The sequence below is a fragment of the Olea europaea genome, chromosome 17 (assembly GCF_002742605.1).
Source record: "Olea europaea var. sylvestris chromosome 17, O_europaea_v1, whole genome shotgun sequence".
Classification (NCBI taxonomy): Eukaryota; Viridiplantae; Streptophyta; class Magnoliopsida; order Lamiales; family Oleaceae; genus Olea; species Olea europaea.
In genome coordinates this window covers 6,387,501-6,414,416 of record NC_036253.1, presented here as the reverse complement: position 1 = coordinate 6,414,416, position 26,916 = coordinate 6,387,501, and the positions used below count along the sequence as shown (strand labels likewise).

Sequence of the window (26,916 nt, the reverse complement as noted above, 5' to 3'; positions counted from 1 at the left end):
TTTATGTCTTTATCGAGTAAAAATTTCGAAGGCACTTTTTATTTTTAATTTAAAACAAAAATAAAACAATTGACATCAAAATCAATAACCTTCATTTTGGAGGAGTTAAAAATAGAATAATTGCCCCAGCCTGGTTTTTCGTGGCTTTGACTAACAATAGGCTCAAGTTTATCGCGTCAAAGGTGGTGGTTGTTACAGAGTTCAAATCCTCCGACGTTCAAATCAGTCTTATTATACAAACCTCAACATAATGTTACATTTTGCATGATTAATTTATAATACCAGACTTTTCAATTTCTAATTAATTAATCCCCACTTTCCATTCTCATTTCTCCATAATTCTCTCATCATTTATTTCCCCATTTTCATGTTAAGGGATAAATCATCACATCTAATAAATTTAATATTTTCTCTAGTCATTTGACGGACTCGGCATGGGTGTGTATTTTCAACTTTCACCATCATGTATTCTCCTTTTTTTTATACCATTTGCGTGTGGGCTTACTAAGGCTTTATACCCCATTATTTTTTCTATATTACTCATTTTCAATAATACATTCTTCATTAGAATAATATTACACGTAAATCAAAAAATGTTCCTTTTTTTTAACCACACATTTCAATGTCACTCACTATTCCATAATACATTATCTAAAAATAATGGAGCACAAACACCCCCTAAATTTTTCTTCTTTGGCCTCCATTTCGTAAAATCTCAAACTCATTTTCAATTATAATTTATGGGATTCACAATTTTCACAAATTTTTAAATCAACATATTTTATTAATTTTTATTAAAATCTATTAAAGATCTAATTTTTAACTAAACTAAATAGAGACTTAGTGATTTTCAGCAACTATTTTATAATTGTCTGTATCGAAATCTCTCCCCAATTACAAAATAGATAATTTTCACCAGAAAAACATTTGGTTTATTTTTATGATGGTTAATCCTATTACTTCTAATTCTAGGATTTCCTCATTTAAAAAAATGCCGAGCATATTTTCCAAATCATTTCTAGGGATGTCGGCGGGGCGGGCGGTCCTCCCCGCCTCTCCCAAACCCCGCCCCGCCCGGGGACGAGGTAGCTTTTCCCCCTTTTGCTATCCTCGTTTAATTTAATTTTATTTTTTTCAAAATTTTGAGTTATGCTATTATTAAAAAATAAAATACAAATTTAAAATGGATTTTTAATGGGTGAATTGTCTAAAAATAAAATTATTTTTATCATTTTTTTTTCCTCTTCATGGGGCGAGGCAAGGACGCGCCCCCACCCAGGGCGGATTTTTTTTGCCCCATTCGGGACGAGGTTGATTTTTTTGCCATCACTAATCATATCTCCATGATTCTCTCATTTTTATTTATTTTCTTCTAATGCCATGCAATTTTCGTGTTAAGGGATGAATCTCCATATAGAAGAAAGGTAAGAATATTAACTCTAGCTTATTTTTGGTCCTGCATTTTAATCTGTAACTTACCTTTGAAACTTTATTATTGGCTTGTATCTATTTTCCTCCTCAACTTATGTCTTTATCGAGTAAAAATTTCGAAGGCGCTTTTTATTTTTAATTTAAAACAAAAATAAAACAATTGACATCAAAATCAATAACCTTCATTTTGGAGGAGTTAAAAAATAGAACAATTGCGCCAACCTGGTTTTTCGTGGCTTTGACTAACAATAGGCTCAAGTTTAGCGCGTCAAAGGTGGTTGTTGTTACAGAGTTGAAATCCTCCGACGTTCAAATCAGTCTTACTATACAAACCTCAACATAATGTTACATTTTGCATGATTAATTTATAATACCAGACTTTTCAATTTCTAATTAATTAATCCCCACTTTCCATTCTCACTTCTCCATAATTCTCTCATCATTTATTTCTCGGTTTTCATGTTAAGGGATAAATTATCACATCGAATAAATTTGAAATTTTCTCTAGTCATTTGACGGACTCGGCATAATAAATTATATGTTATAGAATTTGGGGTGTGTATTTTCAACTTTCACCAACATCATGTATTCTCCTTTTTTAAATACCATTTGCTTGTGGGCTTACTAAATTTTTCTTGTTTGGCCCCCCTTTTCACAATTTATGGGATTCACAGTTTTCATAAATTTTTAAATCAACATATTTTATTAATTTTTATTAAAATCTATTAAAGATCTAATTTTTAACTAAACTAAATAGAGACTTAATGATTTTCAGCAACTATTTTATAATTGTCTGTATCGAAATCTCTCCCCAGTTACAAAATAGATAATTTTCACCAGAAAAACATTTGGTTTATTTTTATGATGGTTAATCCTATTACTTCTAATTCTAGGATTTCCTCATTTAAAAAAATGCCGAGCACCCCGCCTCTCCCAAACCCCGCCCCGCCCAGTAGACGGGCAGGGACGAGGTAGCTTTTTCCCCCTTTGCTATCCTCGTTTAATTTTATTTTATTTTTTCAAAATTATGAGTTATGCTATTATTAAAGAATAAAATGCAAATTTAAAATGAATTTTTAATGGGTAAATTGTCTAAAAATAAAATTATTTTTATCATCTTTTTTCCCTTTTCACGGGACGAGGCGAGGACGCGCCCACCCGGGGCTGATTTTTTTTGCCCATTCGGGACGAGGTTGATTTTTTTGCCATCACCAATCATTTCTCCATGATTCTCTCATTTTTATTTATTTTCTTCTAATGCCATGCAATTTTCGTGTTAAGGGATGAATCTCCATATAGAATAAAGGTAAGAATATTAATCAACATATAAGAGTTTATCTTTTAAAAAGGAGCTCCAAATCTTAATATTTTGTCAATCCTCTTCTTCTTTTAAGAAAATTGTCCATTTGTGTGGGCGTAGCTTTGCTAAATTTATCTTATTTTAGGATTTTCAACAACTACTTTATAATTCTATCTTCCGTGTCAAATTATCTCCCAGAAAATAAAATACAGAGAGAGAGACTCGAATTATGTGTCAAATTTTGACACGAACCTCAGAAAATGCGTAAGATTGTTTTGGTTTTGGCAATAATGGGGGTTGGTTTGGTTGGACTTTGGAGAAAACGTGCCCGCGTTTGTCTGTGCTGTAATGCATAAATTGCTTGTTCCGCGTCGATCATTCTCTGTGATTTTTTCTTTATATAATAATAGCATTAGCCACTAGGATAAGCATGACAAGAATACCAGTCAAAACACCACTAATTTGCAAATTAAGGGTCTGTTTGGCATAGCTTTAATTGCCAAAAGATTTTCTGCGGGGGCTTCCAGTCTATCACACAAATGTGATATAGATGGTACAGATTATGGGGTGACGTGAGGAGACTTCAAGCTTGATTGCTGAAATATGAAAGTTGCCTAACATGTTCAGACCCAAAATCTGCTACTATAATTTTAAGTTATTGGTTCGATAAGGTACATTACTAGATAATATTAAAAAAGAAACTAAAATTAAATAATTGTACAAGATTTTATCCAGTCATGTTACGCGTAGTAAACTTGCCACTAACTAATTTTTATGATCACAAAGAGCTTTAATTATCAAAAGTCTTCTATGAGTTGGAATCCACTGGGTTGAGGAAGGCTAACATCAACTTGATAGATGAAAGGTGACACGGTACTAATGATAAAATGTATTTTTGAACTAAAGTTTGCCATCATAAATGTTTGAGAAATGCTACTTGTACATGCTTCACACCCAAAACAAAAAAAAGGGAGTTACGTCTGAATTAAACTTGGAGATGGAAGTCTTCTTTCATTTCTCTATGTTGAAGTAAGATCAAACTCATGAGCATAGAATGCGGAGATGGCAAGATTTCGTAGGTTGCTTCAACTTTGTTTTTGTCTGTCTGCCTATGAAATTTTGTCATCTCTGCATTTTGTAAACCAAATGATAAACATGGATGTACAAGTAACATTTCTCTAATGTTTTTTGGTTTTGTTACGGTGGATTGTATGATTTAAGGCACTTGTTTAGTGGGATTAAAATAAGATTTTTAGAAAATCTTGATAAAAGCTTATTAAATATACGATTGAACAAGTGAACTTGAGATTTTCTTTATTTAATAACCCATCACTTGAGAATCATAACCATCTTTTACATATAGCATTACTCAAAGTTAAAATTACACATTCAAAAGTACTATTCACTTTTTATCTACACATTTTGTTATACCTATTACTCATCTTTATTATAATCTCAATTAGTTTTTACCTAATATATAAGCTGACGTTGAGGTTTCAAATCAGAATGAGAAATTTGTTACGATTCTTCACATGGCGATGCTGTAATGGATCTTGGAAGCACATGGACTTTTGGAAATCCAGTTACCCCACCAACCAAAAAAAAAAAAAAGAAAAAGAAAAAAAAGTAACCATATAAGACATAAATTTCTGGGCCAATAATTATGCCAATGGTTGGTGAAATTTATTCTCCGTTTCCACCTTCCATGCCTTCACCACTATCTTTTACAGACAACATATAATAGATCAAAAAACTAATCAAATTGGGACCCACAAGTTATCTTTGCTAATGCTAGCATTACATTTTGTGAGGTCATTACTCGTCAAAACCTATCTATACTTACCAAAGAAAAACAAACAAAAAAACTTAAATTATATAGAATATCCACCTTCAGTGGTCGCGGGTGGTCTATCCATAGTCAACTGCATCTTTAACATATCTGTACATAGGGATCGGGGTCCAGCCATCGAATATATCTGCCATTTGTTAGTCGAAAATTAGAAGTTCTCTTTATGGAATTCAAATTTGGTGGAGGTCCTGTGAGAAAAATCAGAGGCAAGTTGTCTTAATTCTTTCACGGGTGGTGGCGCCCCACAATAGAATACCCCTGCAAATATCAACGGAAGAAAACTCCATTAAGAAACGTATTTGTCGGAATAGGACTCAGTTGGCTGCTGATAAAGTATTGGTCCAACTCTTCGACACGAAAATAACTACTACTCGTATTATAGAGCGTGTAAATGGAACTGCGTAAAGTTCAGATTTGTTCGGAGAACTTACCAACTGTCTTATTGGGGTGATTAAGGGTGATGCGCTTGTAGACAGTACGCCAATTAGGCTTGGCAAAGTGAGACTTGACTCGAGTTCCAGAGACGATGTCTACTCCATTTTTGGCATGGTTGAGGGATTGAAGCATAGTTATCAGAGCCGAACGAGCATCGCCTTCCTCATAAACACTGGTGCAGTAATTGTGCATTTCTATTACTTCCTTGCGGTCCATTTCACCAACTTCATTCATAACTCCTTTGAACCAATCAAAAGAACCTTGTTCCCTTGTAACCCAATAGAAGTATGCCCTATTAGTTCTGAAGTTATGTCCACGCCCTGATCCCGACTTTCTATTCGGTGTTAAAGGGCTAGCGTTGGGTGGTGAAGAGGGATTGTTGGTGGCAGCTCCTCCAGTTCCCTCCTCTAAACCATTACTCTCTTGATCCTCCATCGCCTTCATGTTGTTCATAATGTCTTTGATGACACTAATCATTGGTGTTGCGCCAATACCGAGCCCGACAAGCAACACGACATCATACTTTTTGTAGTCTTGAGTTGGCGCTCCATATGGTCCGTCAATTAACACTCTCGGGAAACTGTCGAATTAACAACATAATTAGATTCATTTTCTTGAAAATCTAACATTATTAAGAAGGAAAATGCGAAGACTCCAATTCAGTCCCACACCAAGAAGTTAAGACTTGACTTACGGACTAGTAATTATTTAGGCACCCGCCCTCTTATAAGCAAGTTTTAAGGGCGACAATAGTTGCGGATGAGGTAACTTAGAGAGGACTACTATCCGTAAAGACTAGTTTTTATCAATTTTGAAAAGAGTTTTGCTTCAATAACAGGGCCATGTCGTCCCGTTCATTCAGCATTATTCTTTTGAAAATAAGTTTTACTCTACATGGTCGTGACACAATAGAAATGAATTTTGAATGAAAGACTGATTCAAAAGTACAATCTTTGAATGTTTCCTAGATGCAATGTGCACAAATTTAATCAAAAGTGCAGCATAAATTGTTACGGAAAATTACTTGGGATTATTCTCTCCCTGCAAAAAGTCAGCTCTAAGGAGTCCACTTTTTCCTGTAGGTGGCGGCTGACAAACCTAATAAAGGCCAAAAAGATTAGTCCAATAATTAACCACCACCAAGAATTATTTAACAATGTCACATAAATATCTTGGATTCTCTGATAATGTCAAAAAGTAAGCAAAGATTTTATGTTAAATTAATATCATGTACTGGGCTTGCTTCAATTTTCAGAAGTTCTATCTATAAAGTTGAAACATTAAGGCTATGTTAGGGAACTGTATTCAATACAATTGTACATGATAAAAGACAATATTATAGCCCCCGTTTGGTCCCCATTAATTTAATTCTATTACATTCTATTTTTCTCTCCTATTTTCAACCACAAAATCTTTCATATAATAATATTACACGTAAATCAAAAAAATTTCATTCTTTTTCAACCACTCATTTTTCAACAAAACATTATTCCACCCATTTCCATTTCCCAAAAATGGAGACCAAATGGGGGCTAGTTTCCTTTTCTTCGTGCCAAATATTCCATAAGGGTTTCAACTATTGTTCTCAATTTGGGCTTAAAATTCTTTGTTCTTGTTGTCTAAACCGTAATTTTCATCAGAAAAGTGATTTAATCTGAGCCCCGTTATTGTGAAAATGACAATGAAAAATATAACCGTTATGTGTCCCACACAAGAGATAAAAAGTCAAATATGGTGATTTGATATGATGGATAACGATCATATTTTTCATTTTAATGAGGAAATAATGGGGCTCAAACAGGTCTTTATAGTTGCATTGAAAATTCCATAAGATATAGCAATAAACTTGTCGAAGAAAGATTTATAGAGTAATAATTAGGTTACTTCCCACTAAACTCACCTCAGAGAAAACAGCTTTGAGTTGTCTTGTCCAATCACCAAGAGTTCTAATATGAACACTCACATAATCATCACCAGGGGCGGATGTAATGGAAAATGGGTGCCTAAAAATAAGTGGACCACCAAAAAAAGTTAATTATCTTAACAAGAAATAATCAGAAGTTTATATACACTTCAACATAGTCAAGATGCTAATTGATAAATTTGACTTGCTCCATTTTGCTGACGACTCAATATAAAAGTATTTATTTTGGGGAAACCTACCACTCAAATGGAGATACAGCTGCACAATTGACAAAAATGTATTGTCCACTTTTGTATTTGAAACCTTGNATTAAAAAAGAAACTAAAATTAAATAATTGTACAAGATTTTATCCAGTCATGTTACGCGTAGTAAACTTGCCACTAACTAATTGTTATGATCACAAAGAGCTTTAATTATCAAAAGTCTTCTATGAGTTGGAATCCACTGGGTTGAGGAAGGCTAACATCAACTTGATGGATGAAAGGTGACACGGTACTAATGATAAAATGCAATTTTGAACTAAAGTTTGCCATCATAAATGTTTGAGAAATGCTACTTGTACATGCTTCACACCCAAAACAAAAAGAAGGGAGTTACGTCTGAATTAAACTTGGAGATGGAAGTCTTCTTTCATTTCTCTATGTTGAAGTAAGATCAAGTTCATGAACATAGAATGCGGAGATAGCAAGATTTCGTAGGTTGCTTCAACTTTGTTTTTGTCTGTCTGCCTATGAAATTTTGTCATCTCTGCATTTTGTAAACCAAATGATAAACATGGATGTACAAGTAACATTTCTCTAATGTTTTTTGGTTTTGTTACGGTGGATTGTATGATTTAAGGCACTTGTTTAGTGGGATTAAAATAAGATTTTTAGAAAATCTTGATAAAAGCTTATTAAATATACGATTGAACAAGTGAACTTGAGATTTTCTTTATTTAATAACCCATCACTTGAGAATCATACCCATCTTTTACATATAGCATTACTCAAAATTAAAATTACACATTCAAAAGTACTATTCACTTTTTATCTACACATTTTGTCATACCTATTACTCATCTTTATTATAATCTCAATTAGTTTTTACCTAATATATAAGCTGACGTTGAGGTTTCAAATCAGAATGAGAAATTTGTTACGATTCTTCACATGGCGATGCTGTAATGGATCTTGGAAGCACATGGACTTTTGGAAATCCAGTTACCCCACCAACCAAAAAAAAAAAAAAGAAAAAGAAAAAAAAGTAACCATATAAGACATAAATTTCTGGGCCAATAATTATGCCAATGGTTGGTGAAATTTATTCTCCGTTTCCACCTTCCATGCCTTCACCACTATCTTTTACAGACAACATATAATAGATCAAAAAACTAATCAAATTGGGACCCACAAGTTATCTTTCCTGATGCTAGCATTACATTTTGTGAGGTCATTACTCGTCAAAACTTATCTATACTTACCAAAGAAAAACAAACAAAAAAACTTAAATTATATAAAATATCCACCTTCAGTGGTCGCGGGTGGTCTATCCATAGTCAACTTCATCTTTAACATATCTGTACATAGGGATCGGGGTCCAGCCATCGAATATATCTGCCATTTGTTAGTCGAAAATTAGAAGTTCTCTTTATGGAATTCAAATTTGGTGGAGGTCCTGTGAGAAAAATCAGAGGCAAGTTGTCTTAATTCTTTCACGGGTGGTGGCGCCCCACAATAGAATACCCCTGCAAATATCAACGGAAGAAAACTCCATTAAGAAACGTATTTGTCGGAATAGGACTCAGTTGGCTGCTGATAAAGTATTGGTCCAACTCTTCGACACGAAAATACCAACTACTCGTATTATAGAACGTGTAAATGGAACTGCATAAAGTATAGATTTGTTCGGAGAACTTACCAACTGTCTTATTGGGGTGATTAAGGGTGATGCGCTTGTAGACAGTACGCCAATTAGGCTTGGCAAAGTGAGACTTGACTCGAGTTCCAGAGACGATGTCTACTCCATTTTTGGCATGGTTGAGGGATTGAAGCATAGTTATCAGAGCCGAACGAGCATCGCCTTCCTCGTAAACACTGGTGCAGTAATTGTGCATTTCTATTACTCCCTTGCGGTCCATTTCACCAACTTCATTCATAACTCCTTTGAACCAATCAAAAGAACCTTGTTCCCTTGTAACCCAATAGAAGTATGCCCTATTAGTTCTGAAGTTATGTCCACGCCCTGATCCCGACTTTCTATTCGGTGTTAAAGGGCTAGCGTTGGGTGGTGAAGAGGGATTGTTGGTGGCAGCTCCTCCAGTTCCCTCCTCTAAACCATTACTCTCTTGATCCTCCATCGCCTTCATGTTGTTCATAATGTCTTTGATGACACTAATCATTGGTGTTGCGCCAATACCGAGCCCGACAAGCAACACGACATCATACTTTTTGTAGTCTTGAGTTGGCGCTCCATATGGTCCGTCAATTAACACTCTCGGGAAACTGTCGAATTAACAACATAATTAGATTCATTTTCTTGAAAATCTAACATTATTAAGAAGGAAAATGCGAAGACTCCAATTCAGTCCCACACCAAGAAGTTAAGACTTGACTTACGGACTAGTAATTATTTAGGCACCCGCCCTCTTATAAGCAAGTTTTAAGGGCGACAATAGTTGCGGATGAGGTAACTTAGAGACGACTACTATCCGTAAAGACTAGTTTTGATCAATTTTGAAAAGAGTTTTGCTTCAATAACAGGGCCATGTCGCCCCGTTCATTCAGCATTATTCTTTTGAAAATAAGTTTTACTCTACATGGTCGTGACACAATAGAAATGAATTTTGAATGAAAGACTGATTCAAAAGTACAATCTTTGAATGTTTCCTAGATGCAATGTGCACAAATTTAATCAAAAGTGCAGCATAAATTGTTACGGAAAATTACTTGGGATTATTCTCTCCCTGCAAATAGTCAGCTCTAAGGAGTCCACTTTTTCCTGTAGGTGGCGGCTGACAAACCTAATAAAGACCAAAAAGATTAGTCCAATAATTAACCACCACCAAGAATTATTTAACAATGTCACATAAATATCTTGGATTCTCTGATAATGTCAAAAAGTAAGCAAAGATTTCATGTTAAATTAATATCATGTACTGGGCTTGCTTCAATTTTCAGAAGTTTTATCCATAAAGTTGAAACATTGAGGCTATGTTAGGGAACTGTATTCGATACAATTGGACATTATAAAAACAATATTATAGCCCCCGTTTGGCCCCCATCAATTTATATTCCATTATATTCTATTTTTCTCTCCTTTTTCAACAACAAAATCTTTCATAAAATAATATTAAACGTCTATAAAAAAAAATTTCCTTCTTTTTCGACCACTCATTTTTCAACAAAACACTATTCCACCCATTTTCATTTCCCAAAAATAGAGACCAAATGGGGGCTAGTTTCCTTTTCTTCGTGCCAAATATTCCATAAGGGTTTCGACTATTGTTCTCAATTTGTGCTTAAAATTCTTTGTTCTTGTTGTCTAAACCGTAATTTTCATCATAAAAGTGATTTAATCTTAGCCCTCGTTTGAGCTCCATTATTGTGAAAATGACAATGAAAAATACAGCTGTTATGGATCCCACACAAGAGATAAAAAGTCAAATATGGTGGCTTGATGTGATGGATAACGGTCATATTTTTCATTTAAATGAGAAAATAATGGGGCTCAAACAAGACCCTATAAATGCATTGAAAATTCCATAAGATATAGCGATAAACTTGTCGAAGAAAGATTTATAGAGTAATAATTAGGTTACTTCCCACTAAACTCACCTCAGAGAAAACAGCTTTGAGTTGTCTTGTCCAATCACCAAGAGTTCTAATATGAACACTCACATAATCATCACCAGGGGCGGATGTAATGGAAAATGGGTGCCTAAAAATAAGTGGACCACCAAAAAAAAGTTAATTATCTTAACAAGAAATAATCAGAAGTTTATATACACTTCAACATAGTCAAGATGCTGATTGATAAATTTGACTTGCTCCATTTTGTTGACGACTCAATATAAAAGTATTTACTTTGGGGAAACCTACCACTCAAATGGAGATACAGCTGCACAATTGACAAAAATGTATTGTCCACTTTTGTATTTGAAACCTTGAGGCTTGGACATATGAAGGGTCAGCACATTTCCAGGATAAACAGCCACCTTCAATTGACAAAAACATCATTTGGATACGATTGAAAGAGGAAAGCGAAGCGATTGAATTTGTGAATCGTGTCGTGCACATCAATGATGACTAATAATTATATACCTTTAGGATTTTAACGGCCTTGATGCTGGACCTGAATGCTCTAATCAATCTTTCACCAGCATAGAGTGCGATGGGGATTGCCAAGTACATCCATGTCTGCGAGAAGATAAATTTTGAGTTAATTTAATGGACTGTTGAAGATAAAATCTAAATAAAAATGGACTTCACAGTGCCTCTTGATATGAAAACTAATGGGTTCGAGTCTCACAAGTCACAACTCCATTTATGATAAATTTTCCACTGTGTCATACCATAATTTGGTCGACACGTGAGGGGTGAGTTTTAAGTTTTTAGACTAGTTGATTCAGCAGAGATAGTTTAAAACGATGATAAAAGATTAAACATTAAACGCAAGATACTAACCGTTTTCTTGTACCATTCATGGGTCAAATAGAGCTTGATGCCATGAATAATGAGGCAAATGTAGACGATGACGAATAGATGATGGGAATACCAGAAGGCATTGAATCCAGTGAGTTTGTTCAATGGTTTTGGTAGGTCCACTCGATTTCGCCTGAACCATGGGGTTGCTAATGTGAAGGCTATTGCCATTAACACCACCATTATGATTCCAGTCACCCCTTCCCATCCCTTCACAAAATACCAATAGTTTGTAGGCTGATCTCCGAAGAAGGGCTCCATCGGCTCATACTTCTCAGGACTTGCATGAAGAAGTCGAGGGAAATCGCACGTCAAGTGACTAATTCCATGTATTCCAACCCCAATTGCAATTGCCACAGCAATCACCTATATCAAAACAGAATTACTTAGTTGTTGTGTTATGTGTATTCTAATGTCATCAAGAATTAGTAAGACGGTAAAGGGATTTGACTTACTTTGTGAAAATTGAGGTTGTCGTCGAATGGCACAGCCGAACCTAACTTTGTCTTGTTTCTAAGCCAGGTGATTGTGTTCCGGCAGACCGGAAGCAATATCAGTGCCATGTTAAGCTTAAGTGTTTCAGCAGCTCCCTTAGCCAGACACACACAATGACCCATAACGTGAAATACTGCTCGGTTTTTATACTGCACATACTTATAAGCAAACAAACCAGCCATAACTCCAATCCACAATGCCATCACCCAAACTCTCTGCCAATTATCCAATAAAAAGTACTTAAAATCTTGAAACCATCTATTTAAGGGGTGGCCTAAAGTTGGCTTAAGCTTCTCACTAAGCATTTTGCTTAAGTTCCGGCTATCACCCCCTCTAACCGACTGGATCGGACCTTGCAATAAAAGCATCTCCAAGTTTTCAATCTGTTCAAGAATGAAATTTCCGAATAAACATTCATATTTAATGGATTATTGATCATTTCTTGGAACATTATTTATATGCGATTTGCATCGAAATACCATGATATATCCATGATCGTTGGGGTCGAGTTCTTCCATGATCAATCTTGCATATTCGTCCGCTTGCTTCTGAATGTTGGACAACTTGTTTGCAGACGCACTTAGGCTAATAATCTAGAAGTAAAAGATAAAAAAATAAAAAACGGTGTTTTAGTAAACATATCAGCGCGTAAATTTCCTCGTCAATTATGTTCAAAGATACGAATAATTCAAAACATATTCGACAGCATGGAGCAAATAAAATTATTGATGACTGAGTTCATCCTAGATCGAGTCAGATGGAGTAATTGCCATATAGCTCACCCAAAGAAGAAAAAAAGATTATTAATTCATAAGGACCAAAAAAAAAAAAACAACGAAAGAAAAAAATTCCATACCTCTTTGACTTCTTCTTCAGTTATTCTGCCGTCGGCATCTTTATCAACCCTGTGTCGAAATGTTAAGAAATTAGGTTTCTTGAATCAAGTTATGAGTAGGAAAAAAAAAAGAAAAGGATTTATTTCTTAACGATTTGGCATTCCAAGATTCTAATCCTTACATGTCAAAGAAAGTTTGGAGCCGAGAATCAAAACTTTGATCCGATATTTGATCCCAGAATTCTCTCAGCTGAGCTTTGTTGATGGAATCGCCGGTGATATTCCGGCGCCGTCCGAGTGCGTCAAAAAGTTCTCCGGCAAATTCTTTTGACTCCTTGTTCATACCTATTAACATCACAAAAATATTGCACAAATTAAATTAAAATCTTAAACAAGATTCAATAATTGTTGGGACTGGTGGAGTATATTGTGTTTAGTTTTACTTACCGATGCATTCGCCGAAGAGTGAACGAGGAAGCAAGCCATTGGTGGTGGCAGTTAGCTCATCAAACTTCTTCTCCACCCTGGCCCAGGCCGCACCACCATCAGTTTTGCTAATGAACTTCAGCCCTTTAAGAGCATGAGCGGCGGCGGATTTTGTCCGATCAAATCTCCCCGGCTGAGGCCTCCGTGACAAAGACGCCAATCGCTTGAGCTCTTGGGAAACCTGCTTAATTCTTGAAGATGCATTTCTCACAATTGAAGATCCAAAAGAGGATTTCTTCTCCAGCCCTCTAGCCAGCAAAGCCAGTTCAGGGTCCTCCAACTCTCCGCCACCGGGGGTTTTGACGCTGTGCACCGCCACGGAGTCCTCCCGGACGTCGAGGGTGATCTCAACATAGTCATCATTAGAAGCGCCACTACTACCGGCGGAAGAATCCGGGACATTGAACCTTGCGCTTTTCTTGCCACCTCTCTTATTCAACGGTCCGCTTAATGGACCACTGTAAGAAGTTCTATCATTGCCTACCACCTCCGTGTCAGAGTGACGGTGGTGGTGCTCGAACTGGGGGTTATTACTTTCTGGGTTTTGCATCTCGACCTGCACAAACTACCCTCAAGTGCCAAATTCCGACTGATCTCAAGACACTGATAAACCAATCTAGAACAACAAAGATTGTCCTAGAAAATGGAAAAATGATGATGGTTGTGGGGATGGATGGGGCAAGTAATTAAGCAAAACGTATAAATAGATTTCTTCTGAAGTTTTTCGATGAAAAATGTATTAACAAATGTTTAAGGACAGCTTTGATCAATTTTATATAGAGAAAAAGACACGGAAATGCACCAACCTTTTTCCGTTTGTAAAAATTAAATTGAGACCTCGCGCTTATATAAAGGAATATGATGTGGAAATGGCCAGTCCTTGTAGGGAAATGGCTGGTCTGATCAGTCATTTGTTATGTCATGCGTATTGCAAAAATACGAGCATACATATGTATATTTTCGATAAATACAAAATCAATAAAAATTAATAATAAATATAATTTTCTGAGTAATTTATTTAACTTAACAATATTAGCCCCCGTTTGGCCCTCATTATTTTTTATTATAACGGGTGGAGTAATATTTTTTTGAAAAGTGAATGGTTGTAAAAAAATGATAAGTGTTCGATTTACGTGTAATATTATTTTATTGAAAATTACGTGGTTAAAAATAGGAGAAAAAATTTAATTTAATTTTATGAGATTTAATGGGTGCCAAACGGGGACTTAACATATTCGAAAACCTAAAATAAACAACTCAACTTTTCTAAAAGTTCAAAATAGATATATTAATAATAAATATAATATTTTAAGTAATTTATCTTAACAATATTAACAAATTCGAAACCTAAAATAAAAAGTCGACTTTTCTAGTGGTTCAAAATAATCATTATTTCACAAAACATATTAATTATAATATAAATCAAAATCAACAATTAATTTTAACCACATATTTTATTAATTTTTATTAAAATTTAATCTCTATCAAACAGGACTTAAATAAGTAGATGATTACGAGGTGAAACCTTTTTACTTTATTAATTATTCTAATCTTGTTGGAGAAATTTTTTATTCGTTATGTATTATTGGAGAAATTGTTTAATCGGACCACTTGCTTGGGGATCTTAAATATTTTATGCACTCGACACGGTGGTAACTAAAGTTTACTTGTGCTCGTTGGTGTTAGTTTGGCAATTATTACTCCATGTGGCCTATTTTTGTCAAAGAGTGAGGCATTATTTTCTTCCTAACTAACCTTGATTTTCTTGTTAGTTGTCTCTCCCCTAGTTGTTAATTAGTTTCAAGATTGATAATTTGACATGATAGAATAAATAGATCGACGTATACATTTGGTATATTATACACACATGTTATTAAGTGGAACATAGAATAAATAATTTAAATATTTTTCTTTCATTTAATAATGTTACAAGTACTACACCTGATCACGAGATATTGATCAAGTTTCACTTAGGGGTAGCAATGACTCGAACTGAGCTCGTGTCTATAAATTAGGCTCGCGCGGTTCGAACCTTTGACTTGTAGGCCTCGTAATTGAGTCGAATTGTCCATTAACCCATGACTCAATTTATGTTTTTTAAAAATAAATTAATAAAATATTTCCGAAAACAAGTTGACTCGTGGTTGTGGGCCTAACCTCGTGAAAAAAGGGTGATGCTCAGCTCATGACTCGTCTCAAAATAAGTTTTTAAGGCGTCCATGGACCAAGTTGGGATGGGCTCGTAGGCTCACTTGTATGGATATTTTCATTAGTTTATCCTAGGAATAATTCCTCTTATATTAATGCGAATTGTGTGGCATGCAGATGCATGTAATAGAAATTAAAAATTAATTAGTTATCATTATTAAAAAATTCTAATAAGAACCTGACGCAAATAAATATTTCTTTTGGACTGATATATTTCCCTCTCGATTCATAATTAATTATGTAACTCTTTCACATTCATCTAAATTGTAAACAATACGGATTGTTATGCAATAAATTTACGTATTAAGGGTTGTCATTATACAGCATATGATTAATTTATCACTATAAATTAATAACAATTCTAGTTATTTATTACGTCCTAATCTCTATGGTGACATGATTTTGTAGTTTTCTACTGCAAATTTCATAGTCTTGAATTTCCGTGTTTGAAATGGCTGTAAACTTGGACCATTTTCAGCATTGATTCATTGAAAATATTTAAATTTCAGTATCTTATAAAATTAGTCAATATCGAACATGTTACGTATGAGAAAAGTGTGGCATTAAATTTGCACTCGAATATAGACATGGTAGTGATTGATTTAACTTTATCTTTAAAGTTTAAATATATGTCAATGTCATCTCCTACAAAAATAAATTTGGCAATTGTTCATTTTCGATTAGAACATCTTATTACAAGATGTTAAACTTTTTGACGACGACATTTCTCACAAGATAATTCCGACATATTATTTAGAATTTTAAACAATGGGGTACTTGATCGTGACGTTGATTGAGCAACTTGGGCTGGTCAAATAATATGTATACAATTATCTTTTGCAAAACATAATAGTTTTATGTTTGTGGGGGTAACTTTTCTGTCCAGATTCGTCGTTCCAGATCATCGAGTAATAGAGAAAGCTAATCAACAAGTTATAGAGATTTATATTTAATATGAACATTTTAAAATTAATTCTATCACATGTTAAAGAACTATACAATTATATGTTAAATATGTAATTCCGTCATTTTTATCTTGATTATTATCTAAATTATCTTTCATTCACAAAGATAATGACGTGCAACGGTGGTAGATTTCGTTTGACTTTCAAAAACAAAAAATATTTGATATTATCCGGTAACATTTCACCAAATGAAATAAATTGGTAGTGGTGAGGAAAAATGTTTTAAGAGCTATGTTTTATGTATTATTTAAAAAACGAAATGTGTTCTAAAATTTGTTGATTCTCTTGTTTAATTCTAACCAATCAAACATATAAATTAAGTCCCCTTTGGTATAGCTACAATTCACTTTTTTTAGTCATTTTTTATAAAAATTGATAAAACGTGATATATAATTTTTTTTTTTTTATAATGACGACGTGGGAACTCGCAGCCGCTATCTTTCGGGTTCTCACTGGGTAAACCCTCGGACTAACGCAATAACCTCTAAACCACGTCAGGTAAACTGCACTAAACAAACCAGGTGCGACGGGTTCAACTGAGAAAGTATTGGTAGGGAGAATCGAACATATGATCAAAGACTTTCGCGCTCACCCACTCCACCAACTCAACCACACCATGAGGGGAAATGTGTAATATATATTAATGTTATTTTAGGTTGTTTTCAAATATTATTTTTCTTATAGAAATTGATAAAAATTGTGAATTTTATAAAATGTGTTGTTAAAATTGATTATTAAGTCTGTCTCAAAGAAACACATTATACTTGGCACAAAGGATCTTGCGGTTATTTCTTAGAATGCCAGTTTGCTTCACTTGGTGAGCAGCCATACGAAAAGTGAATACATTATGAAAAGAATTTATAAATGATAGAAATGAATACTAAGTAAATTAATAATACTTGTGGGATCGTTGAAAATTATGACTATTTATAAAACTATTATAAATTTTACCAAATGGAATATAAGAAATAAAATTAGCATTGTATAACACCAATAATACATAATTAGACAGCAATATTCTGTCATAACTGCACAACTAAACAACCAACAAGTCCCATTAAATCTATACTATCAACATAAGAAAATATGTTTGGCAGGTAGAAAACCCAAATATTCAATAAAATCATCATTACTTCTCAAACTAAAACTAAATCGAATCTTTGACGAGTCTAGTAAAAAATCGAGTGACTAAAATGAAATTTTTGCTCAAACTTCGACGACCTTGGAATTTTTTACCCTATCGATATTTCGTTTATTACATACAATTAACTAATTTTATCAGTCATCGTTCTAGAAAATTTAGGGCACGTTAAATTAGAAAGTCGCGTTTCTTGTAACTAGAAAAGTTGTGTCCAATGTCAACAGATTTTGGTTAGTAAATTTTCCACCAACTTTCCAATTCCGGGTTCCGTGGTGTAACAAATGGCACACAGAATTTAATTGCACTCCTCAATTGATTGAAGACCAAATAAATCGTTACCCCGCCCATTTCAGAAAATAGATATTCAAACGGAAATAATTCCTGTTTCGTGTGTGGACATTAATCAAGTCAACATTGACCCAAATAATTTGTTTTATTTTATTTTGAATATTAGGTGGCAAAAGGTATGAAAGGGTTTACTATTCTTCTATGAATGTATAAACAATATTGACTCTGACCCGTTGTCCGTATATAATATATATGCATATGGACATTGGCAAGTGGGTGTGCGGAGGCAGTCAAACGCCGCTTGACTCGTTAAAACGCGTAATGAAAGAGTGATATTGTTGAGAATCTATCTTTCTTTCTTGTGGGAATAGGGATTGGAATTAATTCTAATCTTTCTTTAATGTAAAAGAAAAATAATATATTTCCATCTCTTATTATTTATTCCGTGAATGAAGGAGTTTAATTAGTAATTTGATTTTAATTTTTTTTCTCGAGACGTGTGCATTTGGAACAAGAGACTAATTAAGTCCCTATTTGGTGAGAACTAAAATTAGATTTTTAGTAAATTTTAATAAAAATTATTAAAATATGTGATTGAAAAGTAGTGGATCCCATAAAATATGTGATTAAAATTAGTTGTTAATTTTAACTTAAAATAAAATCTGAATTTTAATTTATATCAAACAAGGACTAAATTTGATCGATAAGAAAGGAGTTAATAAGACCACTCTCATTCCTCTTCGCAGACCATTTGTATCACTCGTGGCTACAGTTCTAATTGTTCATTTCCTAATAATTGTTGCACCACACAAATCAAGTTAATCGCTTGACCAACGATATCTCATTTTTTAACTATCAAAGCATGGAAAATGGAAAATTTTCCACCAAAATGTGGTGTTTGATTGCTAAATTTTCTAGGAAATTCAATTTCTACATTTTCCCCCACACATGTGCCTTTTCCTTGAAATGGTGGAAAACTAATTCCCACCATTTTGGTGGGAATTCAATTTTCCAGTTTTTTTTTTTCAGCAATGGAAACAAAATGTATCAACAATTGTAAAAAAAAAAAAATTATCAATTTAATTGACAAATTTCATGAAAAACAATATCAAACGAACACCAAAAGATTCAAAATTTCAACATTTTTCACGTGAAAAATTATACCAATCAAACACAATAATTTACAATTCTCGGGAAAACAATTTATAGACAATTCAATTCCCTGAAATTCGTTTTCAATTTAATTCAATTCCATCTTTGCAATCAAACGGACCCAATGTTTTGCCCCTGTGGAAATGCTACATCTAGTACCGTATTGATGATTTGGATGATATGTCTCATTTTTTTTTTCGAGCCAGGACATCCTTGAACCTGAAGTAGTAACTATCGTAACACTTAAAAAAATATGTAGATTTTTTTTAATGAAAATTTTCAAATTCAAAATAAAATATCCGATATACATACTAGATTATTATTATATTATAGAATGTATGATGTATTAGATCGAACAAAACTTGTACAATTCTTAATATGTATACTTTAACATATAAATATATTACGTATTATAAATATTATGATCGTGAACCTTGTTTTTGAAAAGACTAAAATTTTTGTGAGTGTGGAACATGGTGTTGTGATGTGTTGTATTGTGTTGAATAAGTGAAGTTTTGTGCAATAATGTTAAGAACACTTGGATATATGCATATGTTTGACAAAAATGTCTAGGGTGTCTTCATAGTCTAGATGTTGCAAGTCAGGACTATGAAATTTCTAAATTTTTAACAACTCGACTCTTGATTTAAAAGTTCACACTAGTGCCTCCATGAGTAAGCTTAATTCAAGCAATGCATCAATGATATCCACACACATTTCAAAGATAATTGTACTCTCTCTTCAAATTTGTCACCCATATTCTCGTCTATTGCATTCCTTCCACGCTCAAAATATCCATACATATGTTTGTCTTAAGAGTCGGAATGCCCACAATTGTCAAAATTCCATTGAAGCTACAGTCAAACTTCCATCGAAGCTACCATTTCGATCAATCTAACGTGGTTGTCCAAATTTCTATACTCTTTACAATGCAATATGGTAATTCTCTGTCTTGAAAAAATGTGGTCAAGAAAAGTTTCATAAAAAATTTCTAAGCAACGTGGAAGATGGAAGAGAAAAGACTACGATGGATGCTATTATACATACTTTGAGAAGACATGGAAAAAATTCCTATTGAGGTCTTAAGACAATCCATAGTCAATGCGGAAATTGTTATGATTTTTTATTGGATATTAACCTAATTAAAATAGAATTTGATTTTATCGTTTGTTTCTAGTAGAATATGGTTTATGTTGTTTTATGCATTATAGGAATGATTAATAATTTTCTATTGGTAGTAAGATTAAATCATACTTATAAATAGGAGTCTCCCCGGTGTATTTTATTTATTTCTAGTTTAAGATAATTTAAGGATGATAAAAATACCCGTTAAACCCGATACACGTTTAGGGATGGTAAAAATATCCGTCGAACTCGATACCCTCAGGGCTCTGCCCCAAACAGGATGGGGATTACTTGCTTAATCGGATAATCGAGTACAGGGCGAGAAATTCCGCCCCTATGCCAGTACAGGTCATGGGGGCCTCGCTCTACCAGTTTATTTTTTCAAAAAAATTTCAATACTTTAAATAGAAAAACTTCACGAAATTTTATTAATTCTAATAGAAAATGTCAACTAAGATTAACTAAGGAATATGATAAACAATAAAAACCTTAGTTTACCAAATATATTCGAATAATTTAACTTTTAAAAATACATAAATTAATTTAAAAATGTAATAACTATATTTATTGTCTGACTTAAATGAATAGGATTAATAAAATAAATTATCAAAAATTATTTTAAAAAATTAAACGAATACATAAAATGGCAACCGCGCCCTACCTTAAACGGGTAACGGGGGGAGAAATGCCAGGCGAGGCGGGGGGCGGGGAACCCACCACGTTGCCATCCTTAGGATAATTATGGATAGTCTTGTAAATTCTTTGTTATCTCATCGCTTAGGTATGAATTTTTCTTGGGTGTGCTTGAGGGTTTCTTTAAGCAAAATTTGAAAGCCTTACATCATGTTCATTTTTTTTTTTAATTTTTTTTTTTACTCAGGTATCCGAATTTTGCTCGACTAATTTTGAGGAGTGACGGCCTTCTCTCCTAGTTCGCCACTCAGGTAAATTCGAATACGGTCACAACTTATACACACTTGAATTGGATATTTGGGATGCGATTCTCCTCCCTATAGACCTCCCTTTACAATATGCGGATAGGACCCACAAAAAGACGACAAAGCGTACCATAACTTTGTCTCCATAGAATTTATCATGTTCTTTTTATTCTCTTTGTGGTTGTTCGAGTAGACATTAGTAGTGTTGTAAAGTTTTGTGTATTATTTCCCCTTGATTTTTCTCCTATTAGAAAGGTTCCCACGTAATTTTTTGTGTTGTTATTTTTCTTAATCTAATATATATTTTGGCTTCCAAATAAATTCTTTAAACAAGGATTATGTCAGGGAAATATAGGAACCTGTCTCAATTTCCAAAATGATTGTACTTGTTGACTGTTTTAAGATTATGCCCTTCCTTTTGAGTCTCAATTTTTTTAAAACTTATTTTTTCAGAATTCACACAGTTTTTCATAAAATAATTTTATACTAAAACTCAAAACTTTTACCTATTTTTAACAACACATTCTTCAAAAAAGTACTATTTCAATATGCATTTTCCCCAAAAAAATGGAGATCAAACATGGGCTAAAAATGATAGAAAAGGGAAAAAAGGATGGAGCATTTCAAATTGTATCTTGACACTTAAATACATACAGGACGATGTTTCACTTATAGGGAGGCATTTCACAGGGCTCGGTCAGAGCACACACAAAGGTGGGGTCCGCACAATTTTTTTTTTTTATGCAGGTCGATTCCACCGACCTGCCAGCTATAGTGAGGGAGCTTGTATACATAAAATGAAATATTTGTCAACCTGTGATTCTACGTTTATGTGCTATGCGATAACAGTTCATTTTTCTTCTATTTTCTTCCATTCATGCATGTTAATTAGACCACGTGACTTTATTACTTTTTTAATTTTTATTATTTGCATAGGATTAAGTCCAAAAGTCCAAGGTACATGGTCGACTCCTATTAATATTCAAATAACTACTTTTGAAAAAGAGCTGCGACTTTCTTTCTGAATTATGGTTTTCGAGTTTTAAATGTGGGAAATTGATATTTAAACTCAACTTACGTGGGGTTCTTTTCCCGTTAGATTGAACTTTTTTTTCAGAAGGTTAAAGTGGTTCGGAAGATTCCCACTAACGTTGTTTTTCCATATTTTCTATAAAATCGGCTCAATGTAGTGATGTTTGTTAAGGAAGTTGACATAGTCAAATGATTAGCATGCGGATAGCTTTGGTTGAACATTGGATTAGTATGGAAGGTGTATTTTGGAGTTCCTCTTATTGTGCACATTGTATCGATTGCTATGGAAAATTTTGATTGTTTAACTGTTCGTGAGTTCTCGAGTATTAGAATGTTGAGGATCACTTCGATATGAAAAAGTAATAGCAATCTTTGATTCTCTGCAATGCTAAAACAATATTTCTATTTTAGAACAAGTGTCATATATTTATTGAGAGCTAACCATCCATATTCTTTTAGGCATATCTATGATAACCAATATAGCAAAAATAAAATCAGACTATACTAGTTGGTTCAACTGAAAATTTTGAGAATCGGTTTGAAAACCAATCAAGTTACACAGACTTGAGAAGTTAGAAACTGTGATAACAAGTCAATAATTTTCCAATTCACATTAAAAACCGATTGATACTAAGAGTTGGCCCATCCACACAAATCGACTGGTTCATCTCAAAATTTATCATTTTGCTATTTTTCCCAAAAATAAAAAATAAATAAATAATAATAATAAATAAATAAATAATTACAACAAATTCGATCTTTGACATTTGATCCTATATCCTTTTTCGGATTGATATCCAATCTATATTTAAAACATTCTTTACTAGCTAGACGAATACCCATTTCTTACGTATTCAGTAATTTTTATTAATTCCATTGGATTCTTATTTTCTTTTTTACATCCCATGAATATTCCAACAAAATCGAGTACCTAAAGGTTAATTTATTTGATTGGAGACACCTTTTGTGATCTTTTAATGTCACCAATGTCATCATCTAAATTGGTTTTGACATTTTTTTTTTTTTTGCTTTTTGGACATTATTACAAAATTAATGTCTAATTACGTGTACTATTCACACGCTTCCGAATTTCACGAAACTCACTGAGGGCTAGTGGTTGCGATAAGCCAACCGAGAGCTTGGACTTGCGGCTCGATATCGGCTCCCCAAAAAAAAAGTTTCTGTTTTGGGCTCGAGCTAAGCCGACTCACGAGTTTTTCGTTTTTTTATTTTCTACTTGAATAAAAGAAAAAATTATCTTTAATTTATAAACTACAGAATTAATTTTAAAACTACAAAATTAATTTTGCAAGTTGTTGAGTTTTACAAACTAAGCGATCATTAATTTACAAACTAAAAAAAATTAATTATGTAATTGGTTTAAAGGTATAGAACGGCAGGCCGCACGAGTCCATCTACAAGGGGCCGTATTTGGGCTCGTGCGTCTTACAGGCTGGCCCAGGCTCGGGCCCAATCTTATTTTTAAGTCTTGGCTAGTAGAAATGAGCTCCGAGCCGGCTCCATTCGAACTTTTTCATGTTGAGCCATGGGAAATCAAAATTATTCTTATAAACTCACTCACGGAAATTATTTAAAGCAAAACGATCAATTACGTATTAATCAATATTCGATTGATTGGTCTGAGATTATCGACAATTCTAGTTCAAGCTAACAAGCTTCTTTGCAACCACTACTTAGGGCTTGATTGGAAGTTTTCAGGTACCAGTTATAAGCGTTTTTTAAAACACATTATTAAGCGTTTAAGAGTTAATTGATTTTGAGTAGTTTTAGTAACAGATTTTAAAATAGTCCAACCAGGCTTGGGAGTTTATTAACCATCGTTTCTGAAAGTTTTTAAAAGAAAAAATTACATATATGCCACTCAATGAAACTTTTAGTTTATAGTTTCTTGTATGAAATTTTTTACTTATAGGTAATTTTTTACATATAAGTTAATATTAAACTTTAAACTTAAATATTTATTTAAAATTTTAAGTTAGTATTTTACTTATAAGTAAACTTTAAATTAAAATTAATTTTGTACTTTTAAATAATTTTTACACACAACAGATTTTTTTTTTTTTTACTTATAAGTAACTTTTAATATTTCTACAAGTGAATTTTTATCTTATTAGTAGTACTTTTGCTTTAAGAACAAAATTTTAGACTTATAAATAAAATATTACTTATAAATGAATTTATAATTAAAATATTTTTATTTACAAGTTAATTTCAAATAAAATATATTAGTTGAAGATAATTATTTTATACGTAGGAGAGAATATGATAGACGGTAAAAAAATGTCAAGTTGGTGGGTTGAGAGAATCGATCAAAATTACACTACACCGATTTAGGGTGATTTTTCAACCTTCCAATATTGGTGACCAAAGCATCGATTTTTTCAACCTCTCATAAATGGTGCCACCCAAAATTGGTGGGGGGGGGGGGGGGGGGGCCAAGCAGGGTCTTGTTTGAGTTTTGTATGCATACAGCTTCTAAAGAATTTTTTTACGTTTTATTATAATTAATAGTGGTAGTGTCTAAACTACCTTTATTCGACAACTTCATTTTCTTGCCAATTCTATGTTAAAGCAAATGATAAAATTTAGTTACAAATTTGTAAACATACGAATGTTTGAAAATTGTAATTTTGTTATTTTACTAACTTCAAACGAGCAATTAAAGCATTTTCTTCACAACTATCAAATTTTTGAGTACTCAATTGAGATAAAATTACAACTAGAATCCCTCTATCCCGTGTTCCCCAATATAATTATTCAAATAAATAAACTATTATTAATTTAGTTAGAAGCAAAAATGGTATTTTGGTTATTACAAAAATGAGCCACAAGTAGGAAGAAAATCCATGATGGTATTTTAAACATTATCGCTATTATTTATGCTAAAATAATATAAAAGAAAATTCCGAGGTGAAGAATGCTTTATTCAAAAGTTAAAGAAAGGTTTGTGTAATTTTCTAAAATGGAGGTCTTTGAAATATTGAAAAATCTTGCAAGATGTCTATGTAATTTGTACTTAATTGCTCATTTACTTCCAGACAAAGAAAAATAGGTTAAATTCACCAATGATCACCCAACTTTGTAGATAGTGTCATCATGGCCACCCAATTTGATTTTATTTTATCATGTCCACCCAATTTTATACTTAGTATCAGTCTGATAATCCAATTTGATTTTATTTTATTATGACCACCCAATTTTATATAATGTTTCACCATGGTTACTCAATTTCTTTTCGACCTTTTCACTAAATTTGAAAAGAGTAAAATGGTAAATTTGCATTATATATATAAAATAAATTTTAAAAAAAAGTTTTTCTTTTAATTTTAATTTTAAAAACATTTCTTAAAACAAGTTTTTATTTTATTTAATTTTTTTATTGAATTAGTTTTTTTATTTTTTCTAAAGATTTTTTTTTTAGAATAATCTTTTATTTTATTTTATTTTAAAGTATTTTTTCTAAGTAATATTTTTTAAAATAACTTTTTATTTTATTGTTTTTAAGGAACATTTTTTTTTTCAAATAACTTTTTATTTGATTTAATTTTTTTAAAATAACTTTATTTTTTTAAGTAATGTTTTTTTTAATAATTTTTTATATTATTATTTTTTAAAATTTTATTATATATAATGCAAAGTTACCATTTTACCTCTTTTAAAATCAGTGAAAATGATGAAAAGGAGTAAGGTGATTATGATGAAACATTATATGACATTGAGTGGTTATGGTGAAATAAAATTAAATTGAATGACCATAGAGACATTAAGTATAAAGTTGGATGACCATGATGAATCAAAATTAAATTGGATAGCTGTGATAATACTAAATATAAAGTTCGATAGCCATTGGTGAATTTAGCCCCAAAAAAATTTCTTGTTTCTTTTCCTTTTATCTGATAAATGGGTAAAAAGAAAAATAAAATAAAATAAATATATATATATATATATATATATAATTTGAACATGTTGACTTAAATTTTAGTCACATTTTAAGCTACACTAAAAATTACCGTCTTCTTTCATGTTGTTCGACGGAAAGAGAAATCCGTCGGAAAATCTCCATGTAACATGTTATGTTACTTTCCGATTCAGATGTAACAAACTTTCATAACGAATAATGTAATACACCATTATACTGTCTAACCTAAAACATAAAAAAATAAGATACTCTTCTAACGATTTGCTCACAAAACTTTCTCAACTTCATTTCAACTTTTAACCAAACACGCTGTATGATAATCTTTTAAAATCAGTGAAAATGATGAAAAGGAGTAAGGTGATTATGATGAAACATTATATGACATTGAGTGGTTATGGTGAAATAAAATTAAATTGAATGACCATAGAGACATTAAGTATAAAGTTGGATGACCATGATGAATCAAAATTAAATTGGATAGCTGTGATAATACTAAATATAAAGTTCGATAGCCATTGGTGAATTTAGCCCCAAAAAAAATTTCTTGTTTCTTTTCCTTTTATCTGATAAATGGGTAAAAAGAAAAATAAAATAAAATAAAATAATATATTTTTATAATTTGAACATGTTGACTTAAATTTTAGTCACATTTTAAGCCACACTAAAAATTACCGTTTTCTTTCATGTTG

The 26,916-nt window shown here is 32.7% G+C and overlaps 1 protein-coding gene across 3 annotated transcripts; it reads right to left on the bottom strand.

Moving 5' to 3' along the window:
* Window positions 1-4,358: 4,358 nt before the first annotated feature.
* On the bottom strand, window positions 4,359-14,262 carry LOC111366202 (respiratory burst oxidase homolog protein C-like). Of its 3 annotated transcripts, XM_022986909.1 has the most exons (13): window positions 13,400-14,261; window positions 13,135-13,297; window positions 12,974-13,022; window positions 12,597-12,710; window positions 12,078-12,500; window positions 11,605-11,988; window positions 11,242-11,337; window positions 11,084-11,135; window positions 7,179-7,242; window positions 6,916-7,018; window positions 6,040-6,113; window positions 5,012-5,595; window positions 4,359-4,838 (listed from the first exon to the last, which is right to left on the bottom strand). In XM_022986909.1, the coding sequence occupies exons 1-13, from the start codon at window positions 13,986-13,988 to the stop codon at window positions 4,729-4,731; spliced, it is 2,805 nt and encodes a 934-aa protein (XP_022842677.1). In that variant the 5' UTR covers window positions 13,989-14,261; the 3' UTR covers window positions 4,359-4,728. The 3 variants fall into 3 exon arrangements, with proteins under 3 accessions (XP_022842677.1, XP_022842678.1, XP_022842676.1); XM_022986910.1 differs by lacking the exons at window positions 6,916-7,018; window positions 7,179-7,242 and adding an exon at window positions 10,756-10,858 and having other exon boundaries at window positions 11,020-11,135; XM_022986908.1 differs by lacking the exons at window positions 4,359-4,838; window positions 5,012-5,595; window positions 6,040-6,113; window positions 6,916-7,018; window positions 7,179-7,242 and adding exons at window positions 8,181-8,666; window positions 8,840-9,423; window positions 9,868-9,941; window positions 10,756-10,858 and having other exon boundaries at window positions 11,020-11,135; window positions 13,400-14,262.
* Between the last annotated feature and the right edge of the window lie 12,654 nt (window positions 14,263-26,916).